This window comes from Phyllobates terribilis, unplaced genomic scaffold, assembly GCF_046119375.1.
Source record: "Phyllobates terribilis strain yellow unplaced genomic scaffold, ASM4611937v1 Scaffold_1__5_contigs__length_1240528914, whole genome shotgun sequence".
Classification (NCBI taxonomy): domain Eukaryota; kingdom Metazoa; phylum Chordata; class Amphibia; order Anura; family Dendrobatidae; genus Phyllobates; species Phyllobates terribilis.
Genome location: NW_027362761.1, coordinates 450,682,580 through 450,708,501, shown reverse-complemented (window position 1 = coordinate 450,708,501; position 25,922 = coordinate 450,682,580). Strand labels below are relative to the sequence as shown.

At 46.9% G+C, this 25,922-nt stretch overlaps 1 protein-coding gene across 1 annotated transcript in view; it reads left to right on the top strand.

The window, feature by feature from the left end:
* Positions 1-25,922, top strand: part of ARSK (arylsulfatase family member K) — a 215,035-nt gene that overhangs the window by 72,972 nt on the left and 116,141 nt on the right. Inside the window, exon 5 of the mRNA XM_073678306.1 lies at positions 7,238-7,409. Within this exon, the coding sequence (XP_073534407.1) occupies positions 7,238-7,409 (172 nt within the window). The remainder of the gene's footprint in view (positions 1-7,237; positions 7,410-25,922) is intronic.

The window sequence follows — 25,922 nt, the reverse complement described above, 5'->3', positions numbered from 1 at the left end:
CACTAACAGTAACACATGTAAAAAAGAAGGGTCCTTAGTTGACGTTTGTTTTAGATTAAAAAGTGTAAAAGTCTTCCCACCTTATCAAAGTTTTCCCAATCAGGATGGTCCCTAACCCCTTGGGCAGGTGTTTAAAACAGTCAGGCATAGACCCTGCTCTTCCCCTATCTATTTGAGGCCTGTTGTCACATAGCCAGTGACCATCCTAATTGGCTACACCTCGTCACGGTGGGAAGACTTTTACCTTTTTTTTTTAAAATGGCAGCTAAGGACCCTGTGTTCACATGTGCTACTATTTATTTACTTACTGCAGTGAGCCTATTGATTATGTTTTTATTCTACGTTATATTTGTTTGTTAATGGTCACAGCATACATATGCACCTACATAATACACTTATGCTAAATGGTGTACTGGCCTTTGTTTTATGTTTTTGCTTCATTTAAAAAAATGACAATTCTAATATTTTAACTAATTTGTTTCATTTGGTTTTCTTTTAGAAAATCTGATGTAGTTTTTGGTCAAATTTATGCAGAAATATGGAACATTCTGAAGGATTCACAAACTTTCAAGCACCACTGTATATGGCCAAAAGTATTTGGAAACCTATACCTTACACCTACCGGAGCTTTTATGACATCCCATTCTAAATCTATAGCTATTAATTTGAAGTTGGTCCCTTCTTTGCAGCTACATACCATGTTTTTCAAACTATAAGACGCAGTATTTTCCTCCAAAATTTTGAAGTGGGAAGTGCGTCTTATAGTCCGAATGTACTATTGCTCTGGATGGTGGGTGGTGTGGGGGGGGAGCGGCAGCGGAGTAGGAGCGGGGCACTGGAGGCAGGTACTGCCTGCTGCTGCCTACACTGTGCCCCCTGATAAAGAAAATGAATATTCACTGCTCCCCACACCCATGGGGGTGTGGAACACTGAATATTCATTCTCCTTAATAGTGGGCGTACAGTATCAGCTGCAACCGTGGCTCTTGCAGCGGTTCGGCGGTCACATGAGCCCGCTATTAAAGAGCATGACTATTCACTACTCCCATTCCCATGGGCATGGAGAGGAGTGAATATTCATGTTCTTTAATAGCGGGCACACGCGATGGCCCAGCCGCTGCAGGAGCGGCGCTGCGGCTACACTGTGCCCGCTATTGAGAATGAAGTCACTACTCCCACGCCCATAATCCCGGCGTGGAGAGCAGTGAATCTTCCTGCAGATCATTTCACCATGTGAGGGCGCATGGCAGTGACGTCATGCGCGGCTCACACGGTGAGATCAGCTGCTGGCAGCAGAACAGGATGCAGCGCTGGAGCAGAGGGGAAGAGGGGAAGGGAGTAGAATCCTTTACTTTTTTGTGTGCAGCGTGATGGGGATGGAGGTGCCATGCATACTAGGATCTGGGATGCCAACCATACCAGGATGAGGGATGAGGAGTGCCATGCATACCAGGATGGGGGGGTGCCATGCATACCAGGATGGGGGGGTGCCATGCATACCAGGATGAGGGATGCCATGCATACCAAGATGGAAATAAGGGGTGCCATGCATACCAGGATGGGGATGAGGGGTGCCATGCATACCAGGATGGGGATGGGGGCCACGTATAACAGGAAGGTGGGGGTCATATATACCAGGATGGGGGATATTAACAGAATTGGGGGACATTACCCCTCTAACAGTTTCAGCCGCATATCCCCTCCCCCATAACAGTACTTTATGACCACATTTTTTGCTTCAATTTTTTTCTATTTTCTTCCTCTAAAATCTAGGTGCGTCTTATGCTCTGGTGCGTCTTATAGTCTGAAAAATACAGTATAACAGCTTCCACTCTTCTCAGAAGACTTTCTACAAGATTTTGAATTTTGTGCCAATTTTTTGCTCATTCATCCAAAAAAACATTTTAGAGGTCAGACACTGATAACGGAGGAGAAAGCCTGACTCACAATTCATTATATTTAATTCCAAACGTGTTGGATGGGGTTGAGGTCAGTGCTCTGTACAGGCCAATGAATCTCTTCCACACCAAATTCACCCAGCCATGCCCAAACAGTTCTCACAAATTTTGAAGCATAGAAATTCTCCAAAATGTCATGCTATGCTAACGCATTAAGATTTTCCTTTGCTGGAACTAAGGCACCAAGGCAAACTTCTGAAAAGCCCATAGCATTATCCCACCTCCATAGTTGGCACAATGCAGTCGGGCAGGTATAACTTTCATGGCATTCGCCAAACCCAGGTTCGTCCATCAGACTGGTAGACAGAGGTGTGAATTGTCACTCTACACAACATGTTTCCACTACGCCAAGATCCACTGATAGCTTACGTTACACCATTTCATCAGTCGCTTAGCATTGCGCTTGGTGATGGAAGGCTTCTGCTTGTCCATATAAACCCTTGCCATAAATCTCCAGGTTTTTTGCTGATGTTAATGTCTTAGGATTATAGCTTTGTGGTTATTGAGTCAACTGAGCAATTGTGACTTTATTACTATGGCAGTCAGCAATCGATGACCCTACCCTCGAACCTTATGTGGTTTTCCATTTAATGCCGAGTTTCTGTGGTTCCTAGACACTTCTAATTTTCCATAATACCACTCACAGTTGATTGAGGAATATTTAGGAGAGAAGAAATTTCACAAATTGATTGCAATGGTGGCTTCCTATTACAGGTCCATGCTCAAATTCAGTGGCCTCTTTAAAGCAATCCATTCTTTCAAAAATGTTTATAAAGGCAGATGGCTCGGCTGGGGCTGGATTTTTTTTATGCCTGTGGCAATGGGGCTAAATGAAATGTAATTAAGAAGTGTGTCGCTATACTTTTTTTATATAGTGAAAGTTGACATCCTGCAGATTAAAGGGGCTGTTCACTACATTTTATTACCCCCCCCCCAATGTATTCTAAGTGGTTTTGTAATTACCTTGCGGTGCAGTTACTGCCTGTGAGCGGCGCTATCACTGGCCGCTCACAGGCATCACGTGACCCCCGGCTGCAGCCGGCTCTGACATCCACTGATGTCACGTCATGGTTACGGATGCAGCCGGGGGTCTCTCTCTTCTGCGTTCCACCGGTGGATGCTGGGTTGTGGGCGGAGTTACCCCGCACGTCACACCCGGCATCCACCGCTCACTCTCCCTCTGCCCATTCATTGGGAAAGTGCACGGTGGATGCTGGGTGTGAAGCAGGGGGTAACCCTGCCCACAACCTAGCAGCCACTATGAGGACCGCGTCATTGATGTCACGCCTCACTTGATGTGACATCAGTGGCGGGTCACGTGATGTCTGCAGCACAAGGTAATTATAAAATCCCTCAGAGGCCCCTGGGGGATACATTGGGGGGGTAATAAAAAGTTGTGAACAACTTCTTTAAGAATCGCAGCATGCTGCTGAGTTTTGGGAAAAATCTCATCCACTTTGCTTCTACTGAAATTGAGGATTGAGGATTTTTTGTTGGCAAATCTGGACAGAATATTTGCATTGTATGCCCACATCTGAACATGCTCTTCCATGGATCTTGGTCCAATTTTGTACTGGTAATGCACGGACTGTTCACGGCTCTCCGACCCGGGCGTGACAGCTTCATATATTTCTATGAGGCTGTCACACTTGGGTCAGGGAAGCTGCTGGTAGTCGGTGTATTAGTGGTCCATGCTCGGACCAATTTGCCCAGATGTCTGAATGAGTCTTTATAATGCACATTTTGTTAAAGGAGTTGTCCGGTCCAAGCCGGTAAGTTTGCAGTCACTCCGTGTGACTGCAGGCTAATGAATCCCCCCAGCGCATGCACTGTGTGCAGCAGGGATTCTAACTTTTTGGGGAAGAATCAACAACAAGTGGGACACAATCGTGAAGTGGAACGAAGTTTATTGGATATTTTCAATTTTTTTAACAAATTAAAAACTGAAAAGTGGGGCACGCAATATTATTCGGCTCCCTTGAGTTAATACTTTGTAGCGCCACCTTTTGCTGCGATTACAGTTGCAAGTCGCTTGGGGTATGTCTCTATCAGTTTTGCACATCGAGAGGCTGAAATTCTTGCCCATTCTTCCTTGCAAAACAGCTTGAGCTCATTGAGGTTGGATGGAGGGCGTTTGTGAACAGCACTTTTCAGCTCTTTCCACAGATTCTCTATTGGATTCAGGTCTGGACTTTGACTTGGCCATTCTAACATCTGGATACGTTTATTTTTGAACCATTCCATTGTAGATTTTGCTTTATGTTTGGGATCATTGTCTTGTTGGAAGATAAATCTCCGTCCCAGTCTCAGGTCTTTTGCAGACTCCAACAGGTTTTCTTCCAGAATGGTCCTGTATTTGGCTCCGTCCATCTTCCCATCAATTTTAACCATCTTCCGTGTCCCTGCTGAAGAAAAGCAGGCCCAAACCATGATGCTGCCACCACCATGTTTGACAGTGGGGATGGTGTTTTGAGGGTGATGAGCTGTGTTGCTTTTACGCCAAACTTATCGTTTTGCATTGTGGACAAAAAGTTGATTTTGGTTTCATCTGACCAGAGCACCTTATTCCACATATTTGGTGTGTCTCCCAGGTGGCTTGTGGCAAACTTCAAACAAGACTTTTATGGATATCTTTGAGAAATGGCTTTCTTCTTGCCACTTTTCCATAAAGGCCAGATTTGTGCAGTGTACGACTGATTGTTGTCCTATGGACAGACTCTCCCACCTCAGCTGTAGATCTCTGCAGTTCATCCAGAGCGATCATGGGCCTTTTGGCTGCATCTCTGATCAGTCTTCTCCTTGTTTGAGATTAAAGTTTAGAGGGACGGCCGGGTCTTGGTAGATTTGCAGCGGTCTGATACTCCTTACATTTCAATATGATCGCTTGCACAGTGCTCCTTGAGATGTTTAAAACTTGGGAAATCTTTTTGTATCCAAATCCAGCTTTAAACTTCGCCACAACAGTATCTCGGACCTGCCTGGTGTGTTCCTTGGTCTTCATGATGCTCTCTGCACTTGAAACAGAACCCTGAGACTTTCACAGAGCAGGTGCATTTATCCGGAGACTTGATTACACACAGGTGGATTCTATTTATCATTACCAGTCATTTAGGACAACATTGGATCATTCAGAGATCCTCACTGAACTTCTGGAGTGAGTTTGCTGCACTGAAAGTAAAGGGGCCGAATAATATTGCACTCCCCACTTTTCAGTTTTTAATTTTTTAAAAAAGTGTAAAATATCCAATAAATTTTGTTCCACTTCACAATTGTGTCCCACTTGTTGTTGATTCTTCCCCCAAAAATTTGAATTTTATATCTTTATGTTTGAAGCCAAAAATGTGCCAAAAGGTAGAAAAGTTCAAGGGGGCCAAATACTTTCACAAGGCACTGTATGTAAGTCTGCAGTCACACAGCGTGACTACAGACTTATCGGTTTGGACTGGACAACCCCTTTAAGTTGAGGTGATACACTATTAACAAGACCTGCAGAGGATCACTGATAAATTAGATTTTCTTTGGATTATGAATATGAATTTCTCAATAGAGCAGATGAAAATGGTGGCAAATCTGGAAATAAACTGAGATAGAAAGAAACATGCACAAGTTATAACCCTAAGGCTATGTGCCCACGTTGCGGACCTGAAGCATATTTTTTACGCTTCTCCCTGGCGGGAAAATCGCATGCGGATATTACATGCGGTTTTCCCGCCAGGTAGAAGCGTTTGTGAGGCGTCTTTGCATGCATTTCCGCATGCGGGTTATCAAGCACTTCTCCAAGCATCACTTGGAAAAGTGCTTGACAACTTGTTCAGAATGGTAAAAAAATAAAAAAATAAACTTTATACTCACCTTCTGATGCATTCTCTGCCCCGTCCGGAGGCTTGAGCGGCTCACGCTGTTGTGTGCAGGACCTGCGGTGACGTCATTGAGTCATGTGGTGGGTCACATGACTCAATGACGTGGCAGGTCCTTCAGACAACAGCGCGACGGAGGGAAAACATCAGAAGATAAGTATAAACTTTATTTTATTCTTTTTTTTACAGGTTCTTTGGTACCCAGGTCTGGATGAGAGTCTCCTCTCATCCAGACTTGGGTACCATCCGCACATTGATTCCGCTGCGCTTCCGCAAAATTAATGAACATGCTGCGGATTTTTGACCGCAGCATATACGCTGCGGAAAAATCCGCAGCATGGGCATTGACATTGCGGAATGCCATTGGGGACCATGGGGTGCGGATATACATGCGTTTTTCCAGCGTTTACGTTGCGGAAATTCCGCAGCATATACGCTTGAAAAACGCTACGTGGGCACACAGCCTAAGGCTATGTGCCCACGATGCAGAAATGAAGCAGAAAATTTCTGCATCATTTCCGCATCTCCCTGGCAGAAAAACGCATGCAGATTGTACATGCGTTTTTCCTGCCAAATACATGCGGATTTGAAGCATTTTCACATGCGTTTCTGCATGCGGATCGACAACCGCTTTCCAGGCGATTTTAGCATCACTTGGAAAGTGCTTGACAACTAGGTCACACTATATAAATCCATGCAAACAGCATGGATTTATATAGTGTGACAGTAAGAATGTTTAAAAATAAAAAAATAAACCTATACTTACCCTCGGATGGCCCGGCGTGTGTAGCTGCGCTCGCTCCTGTCTGCCAGCTGATCGCGGGACACTGCACTGAAGGGTCTGCGGTCACATGACTGTGATGTCACCGCAGGTCCTTCAGTCCTGCCCGCAAGCACAGGGAAGGAGACCGGGGGCCGTCGGAAGGTGAATATAAACTTTATTTTTTTTTTTACAGGTACAATGGTACCCAGGTCTGGATGAGAGTCTCCTCTCCTCCAGAACTGGGTACCATCCGCACATTGAAACGCATATAATCCGTGAGTACAAATGTACTGACACGGATTATGTGCGTCTCAATGCAAGTCAATGGGGGCAATTACGCCGCGCTTCCGCAAAATTAATGGACATGCTGCGGATTTTTGAGCGCAGCATAAAGGCTGCGGAAAAATCCGCAGCATGGGCATAGAACTTGCGGAATCCCCTTGGGGACCATGGGGGGCGGATTACCTAGCGTTTAACAAGCGTTTACGCTGCGGAAATTCCGCTGCATATACGCTACGTGGGCACTTAGCCTAAATAGTAAATACAAATGTTACATTTCTTTCTTTTTTAACAACTTAGTTTAATTTTAATAAAATTTTGTATGAGAAAGTAGTAAAAAGCAAATTATATACTAATTATCATCCATCTGCCTAACATAGGTTTCCTATAAGGATGTTTCTATTCCTAAATGGTTGCCATTAAAAGCCATGCATCAAGTTGATTACTATTCATCTTATACCAAAAACTGCACTGGTAGCTTCACAAGCCAAGAGATCCGTGATATAAGAGCTTATTATTATGCAATGTGTGCAGAGACTGATGCTATAATGGGTAAGTGATGCCTATTTATGTTCTAACATTAGATACCACTTCAACCACTGCTCTACTCAACGCATGTTTGCCTCATACTGCTAAGCTATATTGGAAAACGAATGCAACCTTGTGGTTTTTCAGTAAAGGGGTTATCCAGTACTTTGCAAAAAATAAAAATGTGCCTAAGCACTAACAGGCAGGTGGTTGCAACGTACCTGCCTGTTGTGCCTGGCACCTTCTCCTCCGCCACGGAATGGTCAGTTACCGCTCCTGCCGGCCATTCAGTGGCTTCTTCTGACGTCACATCAACAGAGTGACGGTTTATTTTCTGCTCTGCTCTGTTGACAGGGAGAGACTGCAATGTCATGTTGATTGACAGCCGGATCCCCGCTGCCTAACTGGGGGAGCTGGCTTTGAATAAGAATTATGCCAGCGCAGCCAGCAGTCCCGCCCTGTCAGTAGAGCAGACCGGAAGAGGAAATGCTGCTCTGTCGACAGGGAGGAGCTGAATCCTCGGCAGGAGCGGTCAGTGACTGCTCTGTGGCGGCAAAGAATGGTGCTGGGCACAACAGGCAGGTAGGTAGCAACGACCTGCCTGTTACTGCTTAGCCACATTTTTTTTTAACAAGTCCTGGATATAGCCTTTAAAGGGCTTGTCGGCCTTAGGCTACAAGTCGGCAGTCAAGAGTGACTGCAGTACTGTGAACCCTCTCAGCGCACACACTGCTCACTGTGAACATTCGCTGGTGCCGGGAGCGGTGGACTCATGACTGCAATTATGTGATTTGCATACATGCATTCATGTGCCGGCTAGACATGTATGGCCTCGCTCAATGCAAGTGTATTGAGTGAGGCCTGACATGTCTAGTCTGAATGTGGCCAGAAATATGCAAATCACACCTCATCCCAAACCTTACCACTATCTTCATCCCAGCCCTAGCCCACCTCTTCAACCTGTCACTAACAACTGGTGTCTTCCCCTCATGTTTCAAACATGCCTCAATCACACCCATCCTCAAAAAGCCCTCCCTTGACCCATCCTCTGTGTCTAGCTATCGCCCCATATCACTTCTCCCCTATGCCTCAAAACTACTGGAACAACATGTCCACTCTGAGCTGTCCTCCCACCTCTCCTCCTGCTCCCTCTTTGACCGCCTACAATCTGGTTTCCGACCGCACCATTCTACTGAAACTGCACTGACTAAAGTCACAAACGACCTACTAACCGCCAAATCTAAGCGACACTACTCTGTCCTCCTCCTCCTAGACCTGTCATCTGCCTTTGACACAGTGGACCATTCCCTCTTACTACAGACTCTCTCATCTCTCGGCATCACAGACTTGGCCCTATCCTGGATCTCCTCATACCTAACAGACCGGACATTCAGTGTCTCCCACTCACACACCACCTCTTCATCTCGCCCCCTATCTGTCGGTGTCCCCCAAGGTTCAGTTCTAGGACCCCTGCTCTTCTCCATCTACACCTTAGGCCTGGGACAGCTCATAGAGTCTCATGGCTTTCATTATCACCTCTATGCTGATGACACACAGATCTACCTCTCTGGACCCGATATCACCTCCGTATTAACCAAAATCCCACAATGTCTGTCTGCTATTTCATCCTTCTTCTCTGCTAGATTTCTAAAACTTAACATGGACAAAACAGAATTCATCATCTTTCCGCCATCTCATTCAACCCTCCCAACTGACCTATCCATCATAGTCAATGGCTGCCCACTCTCCCCAGTCCCTCAAGCTCGCTGCCTTGGGGTAACCCTGGACTCGGAACTCTCCTTCAAACCACATATCCAAGCCCTTTCCACTTCCTGCCGACTCCAACTTAAAAATATCTCCCGGATCCGCACATTCCTAAACCATGAATCTGCAAAAACACTAGTGCACGCCCTCATCATCTCCAGCCTTGACTACTGCAACCTCCTGCTCTGTGGCCTCCCCTCTAACACTCTCGCACCCCTCCAATCTATCATAAACTCTGCTGCTCGACTAATCAACCTGTCCCCCCGCTATTCCCCGGCCTCTCCTCTCTGTCAATCTCTTCACTGGCTCCCCATTGCTCAGAGACTCCAGTTCAAAACCCTAACCATGACATACAAAGCCATTCACAACCTGTCTCCTCCATATATCTCCGACCTAGTCTCCCGTTACATACCTGCACGCAACCTCCGATCCTCACAAGATCTCCTGCTCTACTCCCCTCTTATCTCCTCCTCCCACAACCGTATACAAGATTTCTCCCGTGCTTCCGCCCTACTCTGGAACTCTCTACCCCAACGTATCAGACTCTCGCCTACCGTGGAAACCTTCAAAAGGAACCTGAAGACCCACCTCTTCCGACAAGCCTACAACCTGCAGTAACCACCGCTCCACCATACCGCTACACGACCAGCTCTACCCTCACCTACTGTATCCTCACCCATCCCTCGTAGATTGTGAGCCCTCGCGGGCAGGGTCCTCACTCCGCCTGTACCAGTCGCTGTCACATTGTGTTCAAGATTATTGAAATTGTTCTTGTATTATACCCCCTTTTTCACATGTAAAGCGCCATGGAATAAATGGCGCTATAATAATAAATAATAATAATAATAATACTTGTGATCACATGACGCCCATTCCCGGCACCGGAGAATCTTCACAACCTCCACACGATGTGTGGTTTTACAAGTCTATAGTCAACATAGAGTGACTGCAGACTTGTAGCCTAAGACCAGACAACCCCTTTAAGGCGGAAGCTGCACAGTGACTTTCTCCATGACACAGGTTACATGACTAAAGATCGCTGTGTGCCACTGCTACATTGCTGCACAGTGCAAAAGAATGGAATCACATTGTGACCCATGAGATACCTTAACTGCAACATGTAATTCATAGATGTTCAATAGGTTCAGAGTTTTTTGCGACTTGCTTGTCATGGTTGCAGCACCTTGTGGGTCGCAATGCTACATTCACTTGCATGTGCTGCGATACGGAAGCCTAACATGTCTATCATCTATCAAGGTCTAATAGGCAGTCCAAGCGCTCTTTCATACAACCATAAAAATTGGATGAGTGCTATCCGCCGTTTTAACGGATAGCACTCGTGTCCATATTATTCTATGGGGCTGTGCACATGTCCGATTTTTTTTTCCTTGTACCGAGTGGTACGAGGAAAAAAACTTGCAGCATGCACGAGTTCCCACCGATTATCGGATTGCATGTGATCATTCATGTCTATGGGTCTGTGGAAAAAATCGGACCACACTCGGATGACATGCGAATGTGGTTCAATTTTCGCGGACTGACAGAATGGAGAAGATGGAGAATTTGTTTTCTTATTTTTATTCTCCACATCCAAGAAAATCTGATCATACTCTGATCAAAGTGTGATCAGCATAATTGGGCCGATTTTCTCGGATCAGACCGTGACCCTAGGCAAACGTTGACAGGAAAGATATTGCACTGAACTACATTAATAGTAGTGTATATAATCAATGCGATCAAAGGATCACACCTTCAAGTTCCGTTTTGGGCCTAATAAGTATTGTAAAAATAAACATGGTTTATTTGTGAAAATACCAAACCCACACTAAAACAGCACATATTTGGTATGGCCATATTTATAATAACCCTATAAAACTATATTATGAATTATGTTAAAAAAAATAGGAACAACGTATAATTGCTGTTTTTGTTCATCTCGCTTAAAACAAAAATGAAATAAAAAGCGATCAAAAAGTTGTATGTATCCCAAAATGGTAAATGAAAACTAGTTTGTTATGCAAATAAACAAGCTCTTCTATAGCAGTATAAAAGGAAAATGAAAAAGTTAGGGCTCTAGAATATGATGACCAAAAAAAAACCGCAAAATTTTTTTTTGTTAGTGTTTTCTTATACAAAAGTAGTAAAACATAAAAAGGGTATAATCTGGGAAACATGACAATTATACCTAATGGTGCATGGTGTTTAATATAATACAAACAAATTATAGAATTGCAGTTTTTTGTTTAATTTTGCTTCTCAAACAGTGATCAAAAAGTCGCATGTACCACAAAATAGTACAAATAAAAATTACAGCTTGTCACAACAAAAATAAGTCCACATGCAGCTCTGCTAAATTGTTTGATGCAAATTTGTTTGTAGGGTTGTGTTCACATGTAAGGAACCTAACTGGCCAAAAAAAAATTAAGGTGGGTCAAATATACAGAAATAAAAAAGAAAAAAAAGAAAAAGAAAACTAGACCCCAAACGATTTAAATACAAATTGAATTCGCAGAACAATATTTTTTAAAAACAATAAAAAAACACATAGGTGAGGATTATGAACAATCAAAGAACAGTACACTGGATGAGAAATAATATTCCATAGATGCAGTCAGGCTATAAAATCTTGGTCATATCATAACAAATATATACATGAGATCAAAATTGATTAGCCATACAATAAAGGCTTACAGACAGACTTATTCTTAATGCAATGATTCCCATAGGGTATACATGTGCCAACTAGTGGTTTAAATAGATCATTACTAATCATACATGTGCACACAGTATAAGGGAATCAGTACACAAGAAATCCAAGACATCATCTATGGTGGTGGGGACCATAAAACGTCTAGTGCAATCATAGGCGGATTATAATTAGGGCAATCTGGGCTACCGCCCGGGGCCCCGAGCCTCCAGAGGGCCGGAGCTCCGGGGTGTCTATGGCCAAATTACCCTCATTATATGTGCGGTGCCGCGGCACATATCGGCAGACAGCGGCGGGGGACCACCGGACCGCTCCCCCAGCAGCGGCGAACGGCCGCTACTTCTTCTTCAGCCGGGCCAGCACTGCAGCAGTTAACTTCCCTGTGCTGGCCCGGCCACGTCACTGCTAGGAGACACGGCCCTGTGCACGGCCGTGTCTCCTAGCTGTGATGTCACGCAGTGCGCGCCCGGTCTGCAGTGCTGCACCGGAGAAGAGCAGGAAGACTGGAGCCGTGTCAGGGGATGGTGAGTCTGTGTGTCTGTGTGTGTGAGAGTGTGAGTGTGTGTATGTGTGTGTGTGTGTGCAGGCAGATATCATTGTGTGATGTCTGTTTATATGTATTTTTGTGCTTCAAATGTGTTTATGCGTGTATGTATATGTCTGTATATGTTTGTGTGCGTGTGACTGCGTGCGGCCTCCTGCTGAGTATAGATGGCGCCGTGTGGCCTCCTGCTGTCTCTGGGGGGGGCGCCGTGCGGCCTCCCGCTGTGTATAGATGGCGCCGTGCTGCCTCCCGCTGTGTATAGATGGCGCCTTGCGGCCCCCTGCTGTGTATAGATGGCGCCGTGCGGCCTCCTGCTGTGTATAGATGGCACCGTGCTGCCTCCCGCTGTGTATAGATGGCGCCATGCCGCCTCCCGCTGTGTATAGATGGCACTGTGCGGCCTCCCGCTATGTATAGATGGCACCGTGCGGCCTCCCGCTGTGTATAGATGGCTACGTGCGGCCTCCTGCTGTGTATAGATGGCTAAGTGCGGACCCCTGCTGTGTATAGATGGCACCGTGCGGCCCCCTGCTGTGTATAGATGGCACCGTGCGGCCTCCTGCTGTGTATAGATGGCGCAGTGCGGCCTCCTGCTGTGTATAGATGGCGCCATGCGGCCCCCTGCTGTGTATAGATGGCGCCGTGCGGCCTCCTGCCGTGTATAGATGGTGCCGTGCAGCCTCCTGCTGTGTATAGATGGCACCGTGCGGCCTCCCGCTGTGTATAGATGGCTACGTGTGCTCAATATTGAGTCATACAATTAATGTAAGGCTATGTGCCCACGATGCAGAAATGCTCCGGATTTTTTTTGAGCGTTTCTGCATCTCCCTGGCAGAAAAAACAGATTTTACATGCTTTTTTCCTGCCAGGGACAAGCGGAAGTGAAGCGTTCTTCACATGCATTTCCGCATGCGGGTTGATAAGCGCTTTCCAAGCGATTTTAGCATCACTTGGAAAGTGCTTGACAACTTGGTCACACTATACTGTATAAATCCATGCAACCTGCATGGATTTATATAGTGTGACCGTAAAAAATAAAAAATAAATATAGAATTAATAGTGTTGAGTGAGTATGTTCTATTAACCCTTTCGCCGAGTATGCTCGGGCCGAGCTCCGAGTATTTACAGCTGCTCGGTGATATGTTTGAATCGCTCCCGTGTGCATGATTTGCAACTGTTTGACAGCTTTATTACGAGGAATGTCTATTTCTTACAAATTCCTCACATGTAATAAAGCTGTCAAACAGTTGCAAATCATGCACACGGGAGCGATTCAACCATATCACCGAGCAGCTGTAAATACTCGGAGCTCAGCCCGAGCATACTCGGACAGAACATACTCGCTCAACACCTATAATTACCTTCTGATGGCCTGCCGACCTCAGCGGTCGCGTGACCAGTCACATGACTAAATGACGTCACGGCAGGTCCTTTTCAGATCATCGCGAGCTGCCGGCAAGCCAGGACGCATCGGATAAAGACATCGGGGGCCATCAGAAGGTAAGTATAATATTTATTTTTTATTTTTTTTCAGGTTCTATGGTACCCGGGTCCGGAGGAGAGTCTCCTCCTCTCCAAACCCGGGTACCATCCGCACATTAAAACGCATGGAATTCGCATGTACAGATGCAGTGATGCGGATTCCATGCGTTCCAATGCAAGTCAATGGCGGCGAAAACGCCGCGCTTCCGCAAAATAATTGGTAGTGTTGCGTTTTTTCTACGAAGCCAGAAGGAGAAACGCGTGTCGAGGCGCTCGCTTGGACTCCAGCTCTCATACAAGGAAAGGCCCAGAGTAGCACCTGGTCCCTCTGCTCCTGATTCATGGAGTAGATTGAGCCGCCGTGCGACCTTGGTCAGTCCGAGTTGATACCTAGTTACGCCCCTCTGGTCCCTCCTTGCTCCGCAGCATAGAGGTTCCACCACCCAAATCAGTAACAGTTTGCACGGGCCATGGAACCCGGTGGCCCCCAGGCTCCTTCGCTTGCTGACCTGTACCAAGAGGTTTCTCGTCAGAGATCCCAACAGGAGACCATCCTGACCTACCTGCGGTCTGTCAACTCTCGCCTGGACACGCTGTCTGTCCCACCTGTGCCCGCCTCGAGCCGAGCGACACCCGCTCCGGTGGCGCCGCTGCCTACCAATACCACGGCATCCAGCCTAGGACCCCGGCTTTCTGCGCCTCCTCATTTTGGGGGTGACCCCGTCTTATGTCGGGGTTTTCTGAACCAGTGCACGCTGCACTTTGAACTTCTGGCACATCAGTTTCCCTCCGACCGGGCCAAGGTGGCGTTCATCATGTCTCACCTCACCGGGGAAGCATTGGCATGGCTAAACCCTCTATGGGAGAGAGGGGATTTCCTGGTGTCCGATCTTCCAGCTTTCCTCACTGCCTTCCGGAGGGTCTTCGATGAGCCCGGACGGAGAATTTCTACTGCCTCCTCTTCGCTCCGTCTCCACCAAGGGAGTCTCACCGTGGGCCAGTATGCCATACAGTTCCACACCCTCGCTTCTGAGCTTGCCTGGGACAACGAGGCCCTGGTGTCCACCTTCTGGGAGGGTCTTTCCGGTCGGATTAAGGACGAGCTAGCCGGCCGGGACATTCCTACCACCCTGGATGACCTGGTGTCACTAGCTACCCGGATTGACATCCGTTTCCTAGAACGTGCTAAGGAGACTACCCGGGAGAGAAGATTTCCTCGTCTTGCTCCTGTTTTCCAGGAACCTGCCTCCCAACCAGCAACTCCCCGGGCACGCTATGCAGATCGACCAGACCAAAAAGGTCAAGTCTCGCCAAGAAACACGCCGAGCCGAGGGGAGCTGTTTCTACTGTGGTAGCAAGGAGCACCTGATCTGTTTCTGCCTGGTGAAGGCGGGAAACTCCAGTGTCTAGGATCGCTTGGAGTGGTCGTCCTAGGCAAGAGTAAATCCTCTCCGTTCTTGACTTTATCCGTCTCTATTTCCTGTGGAGAGAACCGCTTCTTTGAAACCGCCCATCTGGATTCCGGAGCCGCTGGGAATCTCATTTCCCAGTCCCTTGTAGAGAAGTATCAGATTCCTACCAATGCTCTGGCTGAACCATTGGCAGTCGCTTCCGTGGATGGAAGACTCCTTCCGGTGACCATCTTGCTCGTCACAGAGCCCGTAACCCTTCAGGTGGGAATGCTGCACTCAGAGAGGATCTCCTTCCACGTGCTTTCCGGACTCTCTCACTCCCTTTTGCTGGGTCTACCCTGGCTACAGAGACATGAACCCGTTCTGAATTGGCAATCTGGTGAGGTTTGCCATGACACCTGCCTGGTCCCGGTTCGCCCGGCTCGACCTCCGTCTACTCCAGCTAATTTACCTGGACTACCGGCACCTTACTGGTCCTATGCAGATGTCTTTGACAAAGAAGCCGAGACACTGCCACCTCATAGGCCATATGATTGCCCTATCAACCTGGTACCCGGTGCCACTCCACCCCGTGGGCGTATTTACCCATTGTCGTTGGCCGAAACCCGGGCCATGTCGGAGTACATCGAAGAGAATCTGGCTAGGGGATTCATCCAGAAATCTACCTCCCCGGCTGGAGCCGGATTCTTCTTCGTAAAAAAGAAAGACGGTTCACTACGCCCCTGTATCGATTATAGAGGACTCAACCAGATTACTATCAAAAACAAATACCCCCTGCCGCTCATCTCTGAGCTGTTCGACCGCCTTAAAGGCGCGAAGATCTTCACCAAGCTCGATCTTCTTGGGGTGTATAACTGGGTCCGGATCCGCCAAGGAGACGAGTGGAAGACGGCATTCAATACCCGGGACGGCCACTATGAATACCGTGTGATGCCCTTCGGTCTCTGTAATGCTCCAGCCATCTTCCAAGAATTAGTTAACGACATCTTCCATGACCTCTTATATTCTTGCGTGGTGGTGTACCTGGGCGACATCTTGGTCTTCTCTCCGGATCTTCCCACACACCGGAGGGATGTTCGTCAGGTCCTGCTTAGGCTCAGGCAGAATCACCTATATGCAAAATTTGAGAAATGCCTCTTCGAGCAGACCTCTCTTCCGTTCCTGGGCTATATTATCTCTAAAACAGGTCTACGGATGGACCCGGAGAAGGTCTCTGCCGTCTTAAAGTGGCCCCGTCCGGAGGGGTTGAAGGCGATTCAGCGATTCCTGGGCTTCGCCAACTATTACCGTCTCTTCATCCCACATTTCCCTTCCCGGACTGCTCCCATCTCTGCGCTCACCCGTAAGGGAGCAAATCCTAAGGAATGGCCGTCCGAAGCGGAGGAGGCCTTCCTCTCCTTAAAACAAGCCTTCTCTTCTGCCCCAGTGCTGCGCCGTCCGGATAGCAACAAATAGTTCTTTCTGGAGGTTGATGCTTCCTCTACCGGAGCCGGAGCGGTGCTCACCCAGAAATCTCCGTCCGGGAGAATGGTAACCTGCGGCTTCTTCTCCAAGGTCTTCTCCTCGTCCGAGTGCAACTACTCCATAGGAGACCGAGAACTGCTAGCCATCAAACTGGCGCTGGAGGAGTGGCCTTACCTGCTTGAGGGGGCTCTGCACCCGGTGGTCATCTACACTGACCACAAAAACCTGGCATATCTTCAGAATGCCCAAAGACTCAATCTGCGTCAGGCCCGGTGATCTTTGTTCTTCGCCCGCTTCAACTTTACCCTACATTACCGCCCTGCGGAAAAGAACGTTAAAGCCGACGCCTTGTCCCGATCCTTCCTGTCTTCCGATCAAGAGGAGGAGCCTATGCATATCATTGATCCCTCCAAAGTGATGAATGTGGCCCCCTTGAACCTGTCTTGTCTCCCACCCGGTAAGATGTTTGTAGCGGTTCCGGATAGTAAGAAGGTTCTTCACTGGGGTCATTCATCTAAACTAGCCGGCCATGCTGGCCAGAAGAAGACCTTCCTGCTCATTACCCGGTATTATTGGTGGCCTACCCTCCGCAAGGATGTGGTAGACTTCGTCACGGCCTGTTCGTCCTGTGCCCGCAACAAGGTTCCCAAACATCTTCCAGCCGGCCGCCTCCTACCTCTTCCCGTACCTGCTGCCCCGTGGCAACACATTGCTATGGACTTTATTACTGATCTCCCTGTTTCTGCCGGTTGTACGGTCATTTGGGTGGTCGCTGACCGCTTTTCTAAAATGGCTCACTACATCCCTCTGCCTGGTCTCCCGTCTGCATCTGTGCTGGCTATGGATTTCATCCATCACATCTTTCGTCTCCACGCCCTACCCCTCCACATTGTGTCTGATCGCGGGGTCCAGTTTAATTCGCATTTCTGGAGAGCTACGTGTAAGCTGCTGGATGTCACCCTGGATTTCTCCTCAGCTTACCATCTGCAGTCCAATGGCCAAGTGGAACGTATCAACCAGATCCTTACCAGCTTCCTCCGGCACTTCGTCAACGCTCACCAAACCGATTGGGTAGAGCTCCTACCATGGGCCGAGTCCTATAACAACCATGAGAGCGAATCTTCTTCCAAGTCCTCGTTCTTTGTGGTCTACGGTCAACATCCCCAGATTCCATTTCCCGTCTCCGCTTCAGTAGACAACCCTGCCGCGGAGTCTCTGGTCAGCAAATTTTCCACCATTTGGGAGGACACTAGGTCCGGACTTCTTCAATACTCCGAGCGGATGAAGAGACATGCTGATAAGAGACGTCTGGATCCGCCTCAATTCCGTCCGGGAGACAAGGTTTGGCTCTCCTCCAAACGTGTTCGTCTAAAAATACCCTCCTATAAGTTGGGTCCTCGGTTCATCGGTCCATTTGAAGTCCTCAAGCAAATCAACCCAGTAGCCTACAAGTTAAAACTCCCTGCCACCTTACGGATTCCCAACTCCTTCCACGAATCTCTCCTCAAACCAGTTGTGCTTAATTCTTTTTCCGACAATCCTGGTACCTCCCCAGCTCCGGTCTCCACTGAGGACGTCTATGAGGTAGAGAACATTCTGGCCACCAAGAGGGTAAGAGGAAAAACCTTTTTTCTGGTGGATTGGAAGGGGTTTGGCTCAGAGGAGAGAACTTGGGAACCCAGGGAGAACATCCACGCCCAGCTTCTCTTTAAAAAATTTCTTTCCGGCCTAAAAAAGAGGGGGCGTAAAGGGGGGGGGGCTACTGTAGTATCGGCGTCTCTGCCCACTGACAGACAGAGACGTCGTCCCTCTTACCGTCTTCCGGCTCTCCTGCTGCTGCCGGCGCACGCAGCTTCCCGGTCACTGTGCTTAGGGCGCGCGCTACCTCCCTCTTAAAGGGGCCGCGCGCGCCATCCTAAGCAGTCCCCGGCCAATGGCCGGAGGACCTCTCATATAAATGGCACCTCCTCCAAAATGGAGGTGCCCGTGCAAGGTTGTAGCTTTGCGTCCTAAACTCTGCTTCAGCCCTCAGGTCCCGCTGCTAGTCTGACTACCAGTCCAGTCCGCCAGCCTGACTACCAGTCCATTCCACCAGCCTGACTACCAGTCCTGTCCGCTAGCCTGACTACCAGTCCAGTCCGCCAGCCTGACTACCTGTCTCCGCCAGCCAAGTGTACTCTCCAGCCCGACGGTCTGCCTATGATCCAAACCCGCCAGTCTGTCTATGGGCCTGGCTTGCCTGCCTATCCGGAGAACGTACTAGTTACCTGCCGTGCCTTTCAGTCAGCCTACCTGGAGGCTCCTGTCAGTTACCTGCTATGCCTACCCGGAGGCTCCTGCCAGTTACCCGTGGGAGTCACCTGCTCTCATACAAGGACAGGCCTAGAGTAGCACCTGGTCTCTCTGCTCGGTCCTTCCCTGGTTCACGGAGTCGATTGAGCCGCCGTGCGAACTTGGTCAGTCCGAGTTGATACCTAGTTGCGCCCCTCTGGTCCCTTCTTGCTCCGCAGCACAGAGGTTCCACCACCCGGATCCTTAACATGGAGCCAGTGGTCAGTGATGAATATTGGAGTTTGCATCAATCCGATATTTATGGAACACATATTTTCGGTGTCGTCTTGAACTGATGAATATAACACATTCACTCACCTCACCGTAAGGCCAGCCTAACACCTCCAACTTAATATCGGCAGATGGATGTTGCTATCCATGCCATGTTTCATCGCTATAGAAAGGTACAATCGTGAGAGGAAACTTAACAACATTATCTCCCACCTGGGACCTCCAGGGGCGAAGATATCCTGGAAGTTGGGGATCTCATAATCTTCTAAACACCTAGCACATCACACGACCAGCTCCACATATGAGCTCACCAAGGGGAGGTAGGAGGTATGTGGGCATAACCTTGATCTAATAAAAATCAAAGTTTGAGTTTTTGTCATTTGTCAGTCCTGGAAGACACAGTACTCTGTGGTTCTGCCCGTTGCTTTATGGAGTTGCTCTATGGAGTACCTCCCTCTGCTAAGCTCTGAGCCAATAGCTCCATTCCTCTTGTTCTGTACACCGCACCCCTGAAACAATATGCTATCTCAATGGGTGACCAATCGGTCTGTATAAACAATTGGTGGTGGCAGCTAGTTCCTTTTGTTATTGTGCAGTTGGCAGTGACTTTTTCGGGGTATATATATATATATTCCATGTGTTGGAATCAGAGGTGTATATACCATACGCTCACTGTGAGTTCCCTAATAACAGTACTAGTAGTGAAAACAGCCGCACCCTCGTCCGTCACTCGTCAGTCAATTGCGTAATTGTCCTGATGATTGGAGCCAGCGGGGCTGCGTCCTTTGACAGCTATAAAGGTCAAAACTGCAGAGACACTAAGAGGTTAAAGGGGTACTCCAGGGAGATTAAAAAAAAATATTCTAATGGCCACGCCTTCATGAACTGTAAAGATAATATGAATAGTGTGGTTTCCCATCCTTACAATGCCTATAATTCAGTGTGACCCTGGAGCTACTCCTTAGTGCCCCCCTCCCTTTTGGGACGATACTTCACAGATCAGGGGGCATGGCCTGCTCTGGGCTGCTAGTAGCAGTTATCCACCTGATAATGTCTCCTTGTGTGCAGTCTGAGATGAGAAGGCGGAACCTCCTCCCTGCTAGTAGCTGCTATCTCCCTGATAATATCTCCTTCCCTGTAATCCTAGATCAGGGAGAAGGCCACGCCTACTGATCTAGAACTAAATAGAAACAGATATTATCAGGGGGCTTGCAGCTACTAGAAGGGAGCAGGCCACGCCCCCTGATCTGTGATGTAACTTCCCAGAAGGGGGAGCAGTGACGAGCAGCTGCAGTGTCACACTGAATTACAGGTACTGTGAGGATGGGAACCAACACTATTCACATTATCTTTATAGCTTATAAGGCATGGCAATTAGAATAATTTTTTATCTTCCCTGAGTAGCCCTTTAATAAATCTGGAGTATTTTCTGATTGTGTGTTCTAAGTTTAGTTGGCTTACTTTGTGCCAAAAATGTACAGCACAATTCTGGCTCATTTTTAGCCGCACCATGGCACATGTTAGAAAATGATTCTTTTTTTGATAAGACACATATATTCTAATATTTTGGTGCAAATATCCACAGAATTTTGCTGCATTTAGCTTAATAAATCTCTCTTAGCCCACGTTCACACGTTCAGTATTTAGTCAGTATTGTACATCAGTATTTGTAAGCCAAAATTAGGAGAGGACCAATCAAAGGAAAAGTGTAAGACAAACACGTCACCATTTCTGTATTTTGCATTCATTTCTGGTTTTAGCTTTTAAATACTGATGTAAAATACCAAATACTGATTGTGTGAATGTGGCCTTAGTGTCCATGGGGTATTCTCAGAATCTGATGGCCATTTTTACGTAAGTGGAGATTAGAAACATCAGGAACTCCATCACAAAGAAAAAAAAGAACTCCAGTTATATTACCTATACATTCTGCATTTAATGTCTCACTATAATGGAGAACTGCAAATATATTGTACAGCAATACCAATACATTAACATATGTGTAGTTTGGCTCAGATGGAATTATTAGAATTCAAGGCAGGACTGAGAAATTAGTTATGAGAATTAATAGGATGAATGAGTAGAAACAAGTGTCCTTCCATTACTTATAGAGCTAAACTCATCGCAGTCGGTAATTCTTTCGTTTTTATCTTCCTCTTGGGATACACTTAAAAGGCTTATGAGAAAATGGATGTGATGTTGTTAAATCAGTGTAATGAGGGTTTAGTTCGGTTTAGAGAAACCACTGAGATTTTGATTCCACGAAAAGTATTCTTCTTTTCCTAGTTTTCTAAATACTTACATATGCAGTAAATCCTTTAAATTCATCATTCATGGAACCCAACAGGTGTCTATCAAACTCTACTTCCCCTGTAAGCAAAACTATTGGTTGGCTAATAAACTGTTTTCTCCCAGGGGAACTTCTCGTAGGCTGCTAATAAGGGCTGTATTTTCCACTAGACACTTAATTTATGTAGTATTATATGTATATATGCCTATATGGTAGTAAATGTACTTATGTGTTCATGTACATGTTTGGACTTTGTGTGAGTATACCTGTATACACCTTGTGTGCCTGAGGGTATATGTATGTGTTCCTGTATGTTGTTAGTGTGAGTACTGTATCTATGTAATGTGTCTATGTGACTTTATTTTTACTATTTTGTTTATTACCTTGGAAATTGGGCTATATAATATAATAGTAGTGGTGGGTATACTGATTATGTACTGTATATGTCTTTACCACCTTGCAGAAGAGGTGAGCCTAGTGACACCATCATTATATTGGAACCTTTTTAAGTGCAAGTCAAGAGGAAGACAAGGATATGGAAATGACATGTTAAGGCCAGTTTCACATGTCCGTCATTCACCGTCCGAGTGTGGGCTGCCATGTACAGACCCACCACGAGTCTTCAGACCTCAACTCAACAGCCACATACTGTATATGCCCATGAAGCAGTTAAGTTTGGCTCAGGGGACCTGAGGTCAAGGCCTGAAATTGTGGCCCATACTCAGACTTTGAATATAAGATGTGTGAAACCAGACTAAGGGCAGTCAGACGGACCTATAAATCTGGCTTAGATTGGACCGCAATGCACGGACTGGCCAGCAATTCTCCCGACCCGAGCGTGTCTGCTTCATATATTTCTATGCAGCTGTCACACTGGGGTCAAGAGAGGCGCCGGCCAGTCTGTACATTTCGGTCCGATTTATACGACTATCTGACTGTGCCCTAAGGGAGATGTATTAATGTATTTTTTATTGTAAATACATTGACAAATATGGCTTTTTGCTATAAAACCCTTATGTGAAGAGCGGTTTTCAAGTTTTTCCTGTTACTTTTCTAATGGCCCAAGCTACGGATGTTTATAAAGAGGACCAGACTACAGTTTAAAAGTGGCCAGCTTTTTCTCTTATTTTATTCCCACTGCTCCCCTGAGTTATACTTTTTTTTTTACAGTACTTTATTTTTTAAAGGGAATCCATAAGCAAGTTTTTGCTATATAATCTGAAAGCAGCATAATATAGGGCAAGAGAGGCTGATTCCAGGGATGTATCACTTCCTGGATTACATGCTGTAGTTTTAATAGAATTCCTAGTTTGTCTGATGTAGATGCAGCAGATAGTGTTGAGCGAGTATGTATCATTAACCTTTTCGGCGAGCACACTCGGGTGCTCACCGAGTATTGCTCGAAATTTCTTTTACTGTCGCCGCGGCTGCAAGTTTCATGGCTGTTAGACAGCTGTGACACATGCAGGGATTGCCTGTTCGACACACCAGGGCTGGCGTCAGCACTCGGCGCACCCAGGCAAGTGCCGGGGTCCTGGACCATCAGAGGGGCCCATTCACTATTGGGTCTTGGGCCGCTTCCCCGGCATCTGTGCAGGACCGCTGGCACTGCTTGATTGCCGGAACTTCACCAGACATTGCCACGCTCAGTGCACTGTGCAGCTGTGTCTGGTAGTAATGACGCGGCAGGGGCGACACTGCTCCTTTAATTGTGCTTGTGTGTTGCCTCTGCCATGTCATTACTAGCAAACACAGCCGCACAGCGCACTGAGCGCGGCCATGTCTTGTGAAGTACCGGCAATCAAGCAGAGCCGGCAGTCCTGCACAGATGCCGGGGGAGCGGCCTGAGCCCCGACAGCGAATAGGCCCCTCTGATGGTTCAGGGCCATGTCTGTGATGGCCATCAAAGACACACTGGCTGCCCTGCACATCCACATGCCAGAGGAGCTGGACGGGACACAGGCCGGGGGCAGGTGAGCGAGGCTTGTTGCTGGCTTCCCCAATCCCCATATTAAAAATATTTCTAATGTGTCTGTGTGTGTGTGTGATGTGAATATCTGTGTATGTCAGTGTGTATTTCTGTGTATATATATTTATTTTCGGTTTATAAGTGCTTTTAAGAATTTGTGTTCAAATATGTACGTATGCCTGTATGTGTACGTGTCTGTGTATATGTTTGTGTATGTGCATGTCCGTGTATTGTATGTGTGCATATCTGTGCACCATGTGCATGTGTGTGCATGCATGTCTACATACTGTGTGTGTGTTTGTCGTCACGGGTGTGTCAGATGTGATAGACAGTCGCTCTGCAGTTGGCTGCAGAAGATCTCTTCGTTTGGCATTGCAGACACCTTCTTAAATCTTACTTTAGAACCCAGCGGCTACCTCCCTCCTGCTCTGACTGACACCTTGGCCTGGGTCTATAAATACTTTCAGTTTGCTACAGGGAGGTGCCGGTGATATTCACATGTTCCCTTGTGAAGGCTTGGAGCTATTGCAGTCTGCTTACTTCCTCTTTGGTGCTTGGAGGACGTTTGGTGTAATCTCTTTGAAGTCAGCTCAAGCTAAGTTGCTTTCCCCTGTGTTTGTCTTCCTTGTTCTCTTTAGTTGTTAGTGGGGACTGACCAGTGCTCACCCCCCCCCCCTTCCCTATCCAGGGCCTAGCTCTAGGGAGATACAGGGCTTAGGTTTCCTGTTCGGTGATTGGTGACCAATATAGGGACAGTAGGGAAGATAGGGTGATATTAGATCAGGCTAGGAGGTCTCCACTCCCCCTTTCCCTAGTGTCTGGGCTCCCTTCCCTTCATCCCTTCGTGTTGCACTTTGTCTTTCCTACACTGTGCGTGACAATGTCTGCATACTGTGTGTGTGTGCATGTCTGTGTACTGTGTGCGGGAGCATGCAGGAATAAAATAAGAGCAAAAACTGGCCACTTTTGATCTTGTAACAGGTCCTCTTTAAGTCAATTCCACAGGTAGTGTAACTGATGTTATTTTTTTTCTTTGTGGTAGTGTTTCTCTTCATCCTTATGCCATATTCATGAGCCATAAAGTGAAAAGGCTGGAAAGATAATGAGCGCAAATAGGGCTTTACCTAATTACAAACAGTGCAAATAAATTGAAATCTTGCACTCACCTTAGCAAGTTGCAACCTGCAACTATATGTAAACATGTACCAGCTGCTGCATAGCCGTGGATCCATTGGATCAAGAGTTGATGCAATATGGAGTAAAAAGGTTTTTTACTGCGCTGCTGGCTGACCACGTGGAAAAGACATATCAAATCAAAAGGAATTCCAATAAAGGGTTTTTTACTTTTTATTTCTTGCCTGTTAAAGATTAAAATCAAGGCGTTTTGAAGTTTTATCCAACTTCTTCATCAGGATAGGATAGGACAAATAGGATTCCTTTGGATTTGATGTGTCTTTTCCACGTGGCCAGCCAGCAGCACAGTAAAAAACGTTTTTACTCCATATTGCATCCTATTCATGAACTAGGCATTTGAAAAATTTAGTGTACGCTGCACTAGGGAATCATGACAAATCTCCTTGCCAGTGACCAGTTACCTGTGTGGCACCTTTGTTGTAACTCATTTATTCCATCAAAGGGGTTGACCCACAATTAAAAATTTAATTTCTCAGTTTTATCACCCACTTACAATTTTGCAATTACGATTATATAAAATATAATAGCGTTTCGAGATATTCTTGTTACATACTTGTTATAGCGCCACCTCATGGTGGTGTAGTTGCACGTCTCACACAGCTCATGCCAGAAAATACTTCATTGGCCCCTTAATAAATATGTTACATCTATGACTGCACTTGTAAAGGTTATGAGCTGCTGTAGATTTGTTGCATAATTTCACCTGGTTCATATATTAACAAGTCCTGACAAGTCCTTTCCCTCTGTCAACCACTTAGATGCTATGGTCGCTATTGACCAAGGCATCTGTAAAGGTGCTTCACATTTCGTTTAGGGACAACCCGTTGGCCCCATCGGGGCATACATCCGAACCTCCTGCAAAACGGAATTTAGACGTATGCACCAACGGGACCATAGACTATTATGGTGCCGGCAGAGTGAACGCGCGCTCTGACGTGCATCATTTTCTAGAGTGTATGCCTGCTGGAAACGGACACTCAGACGTAGTAGATGAAATGCTCAAAAATATTTGTAAAAATTAAAACGTTTATGACGCACCCAGGGTGATGGGGGAAACGACTCGGCGCCCGGGCCTCGTTGTTGGTTTTTGGGATGTCGCGGTGGCCGGCTCCCAGGCCCGTACCCTGGGGTGACTCTTAAAAAGGAAGG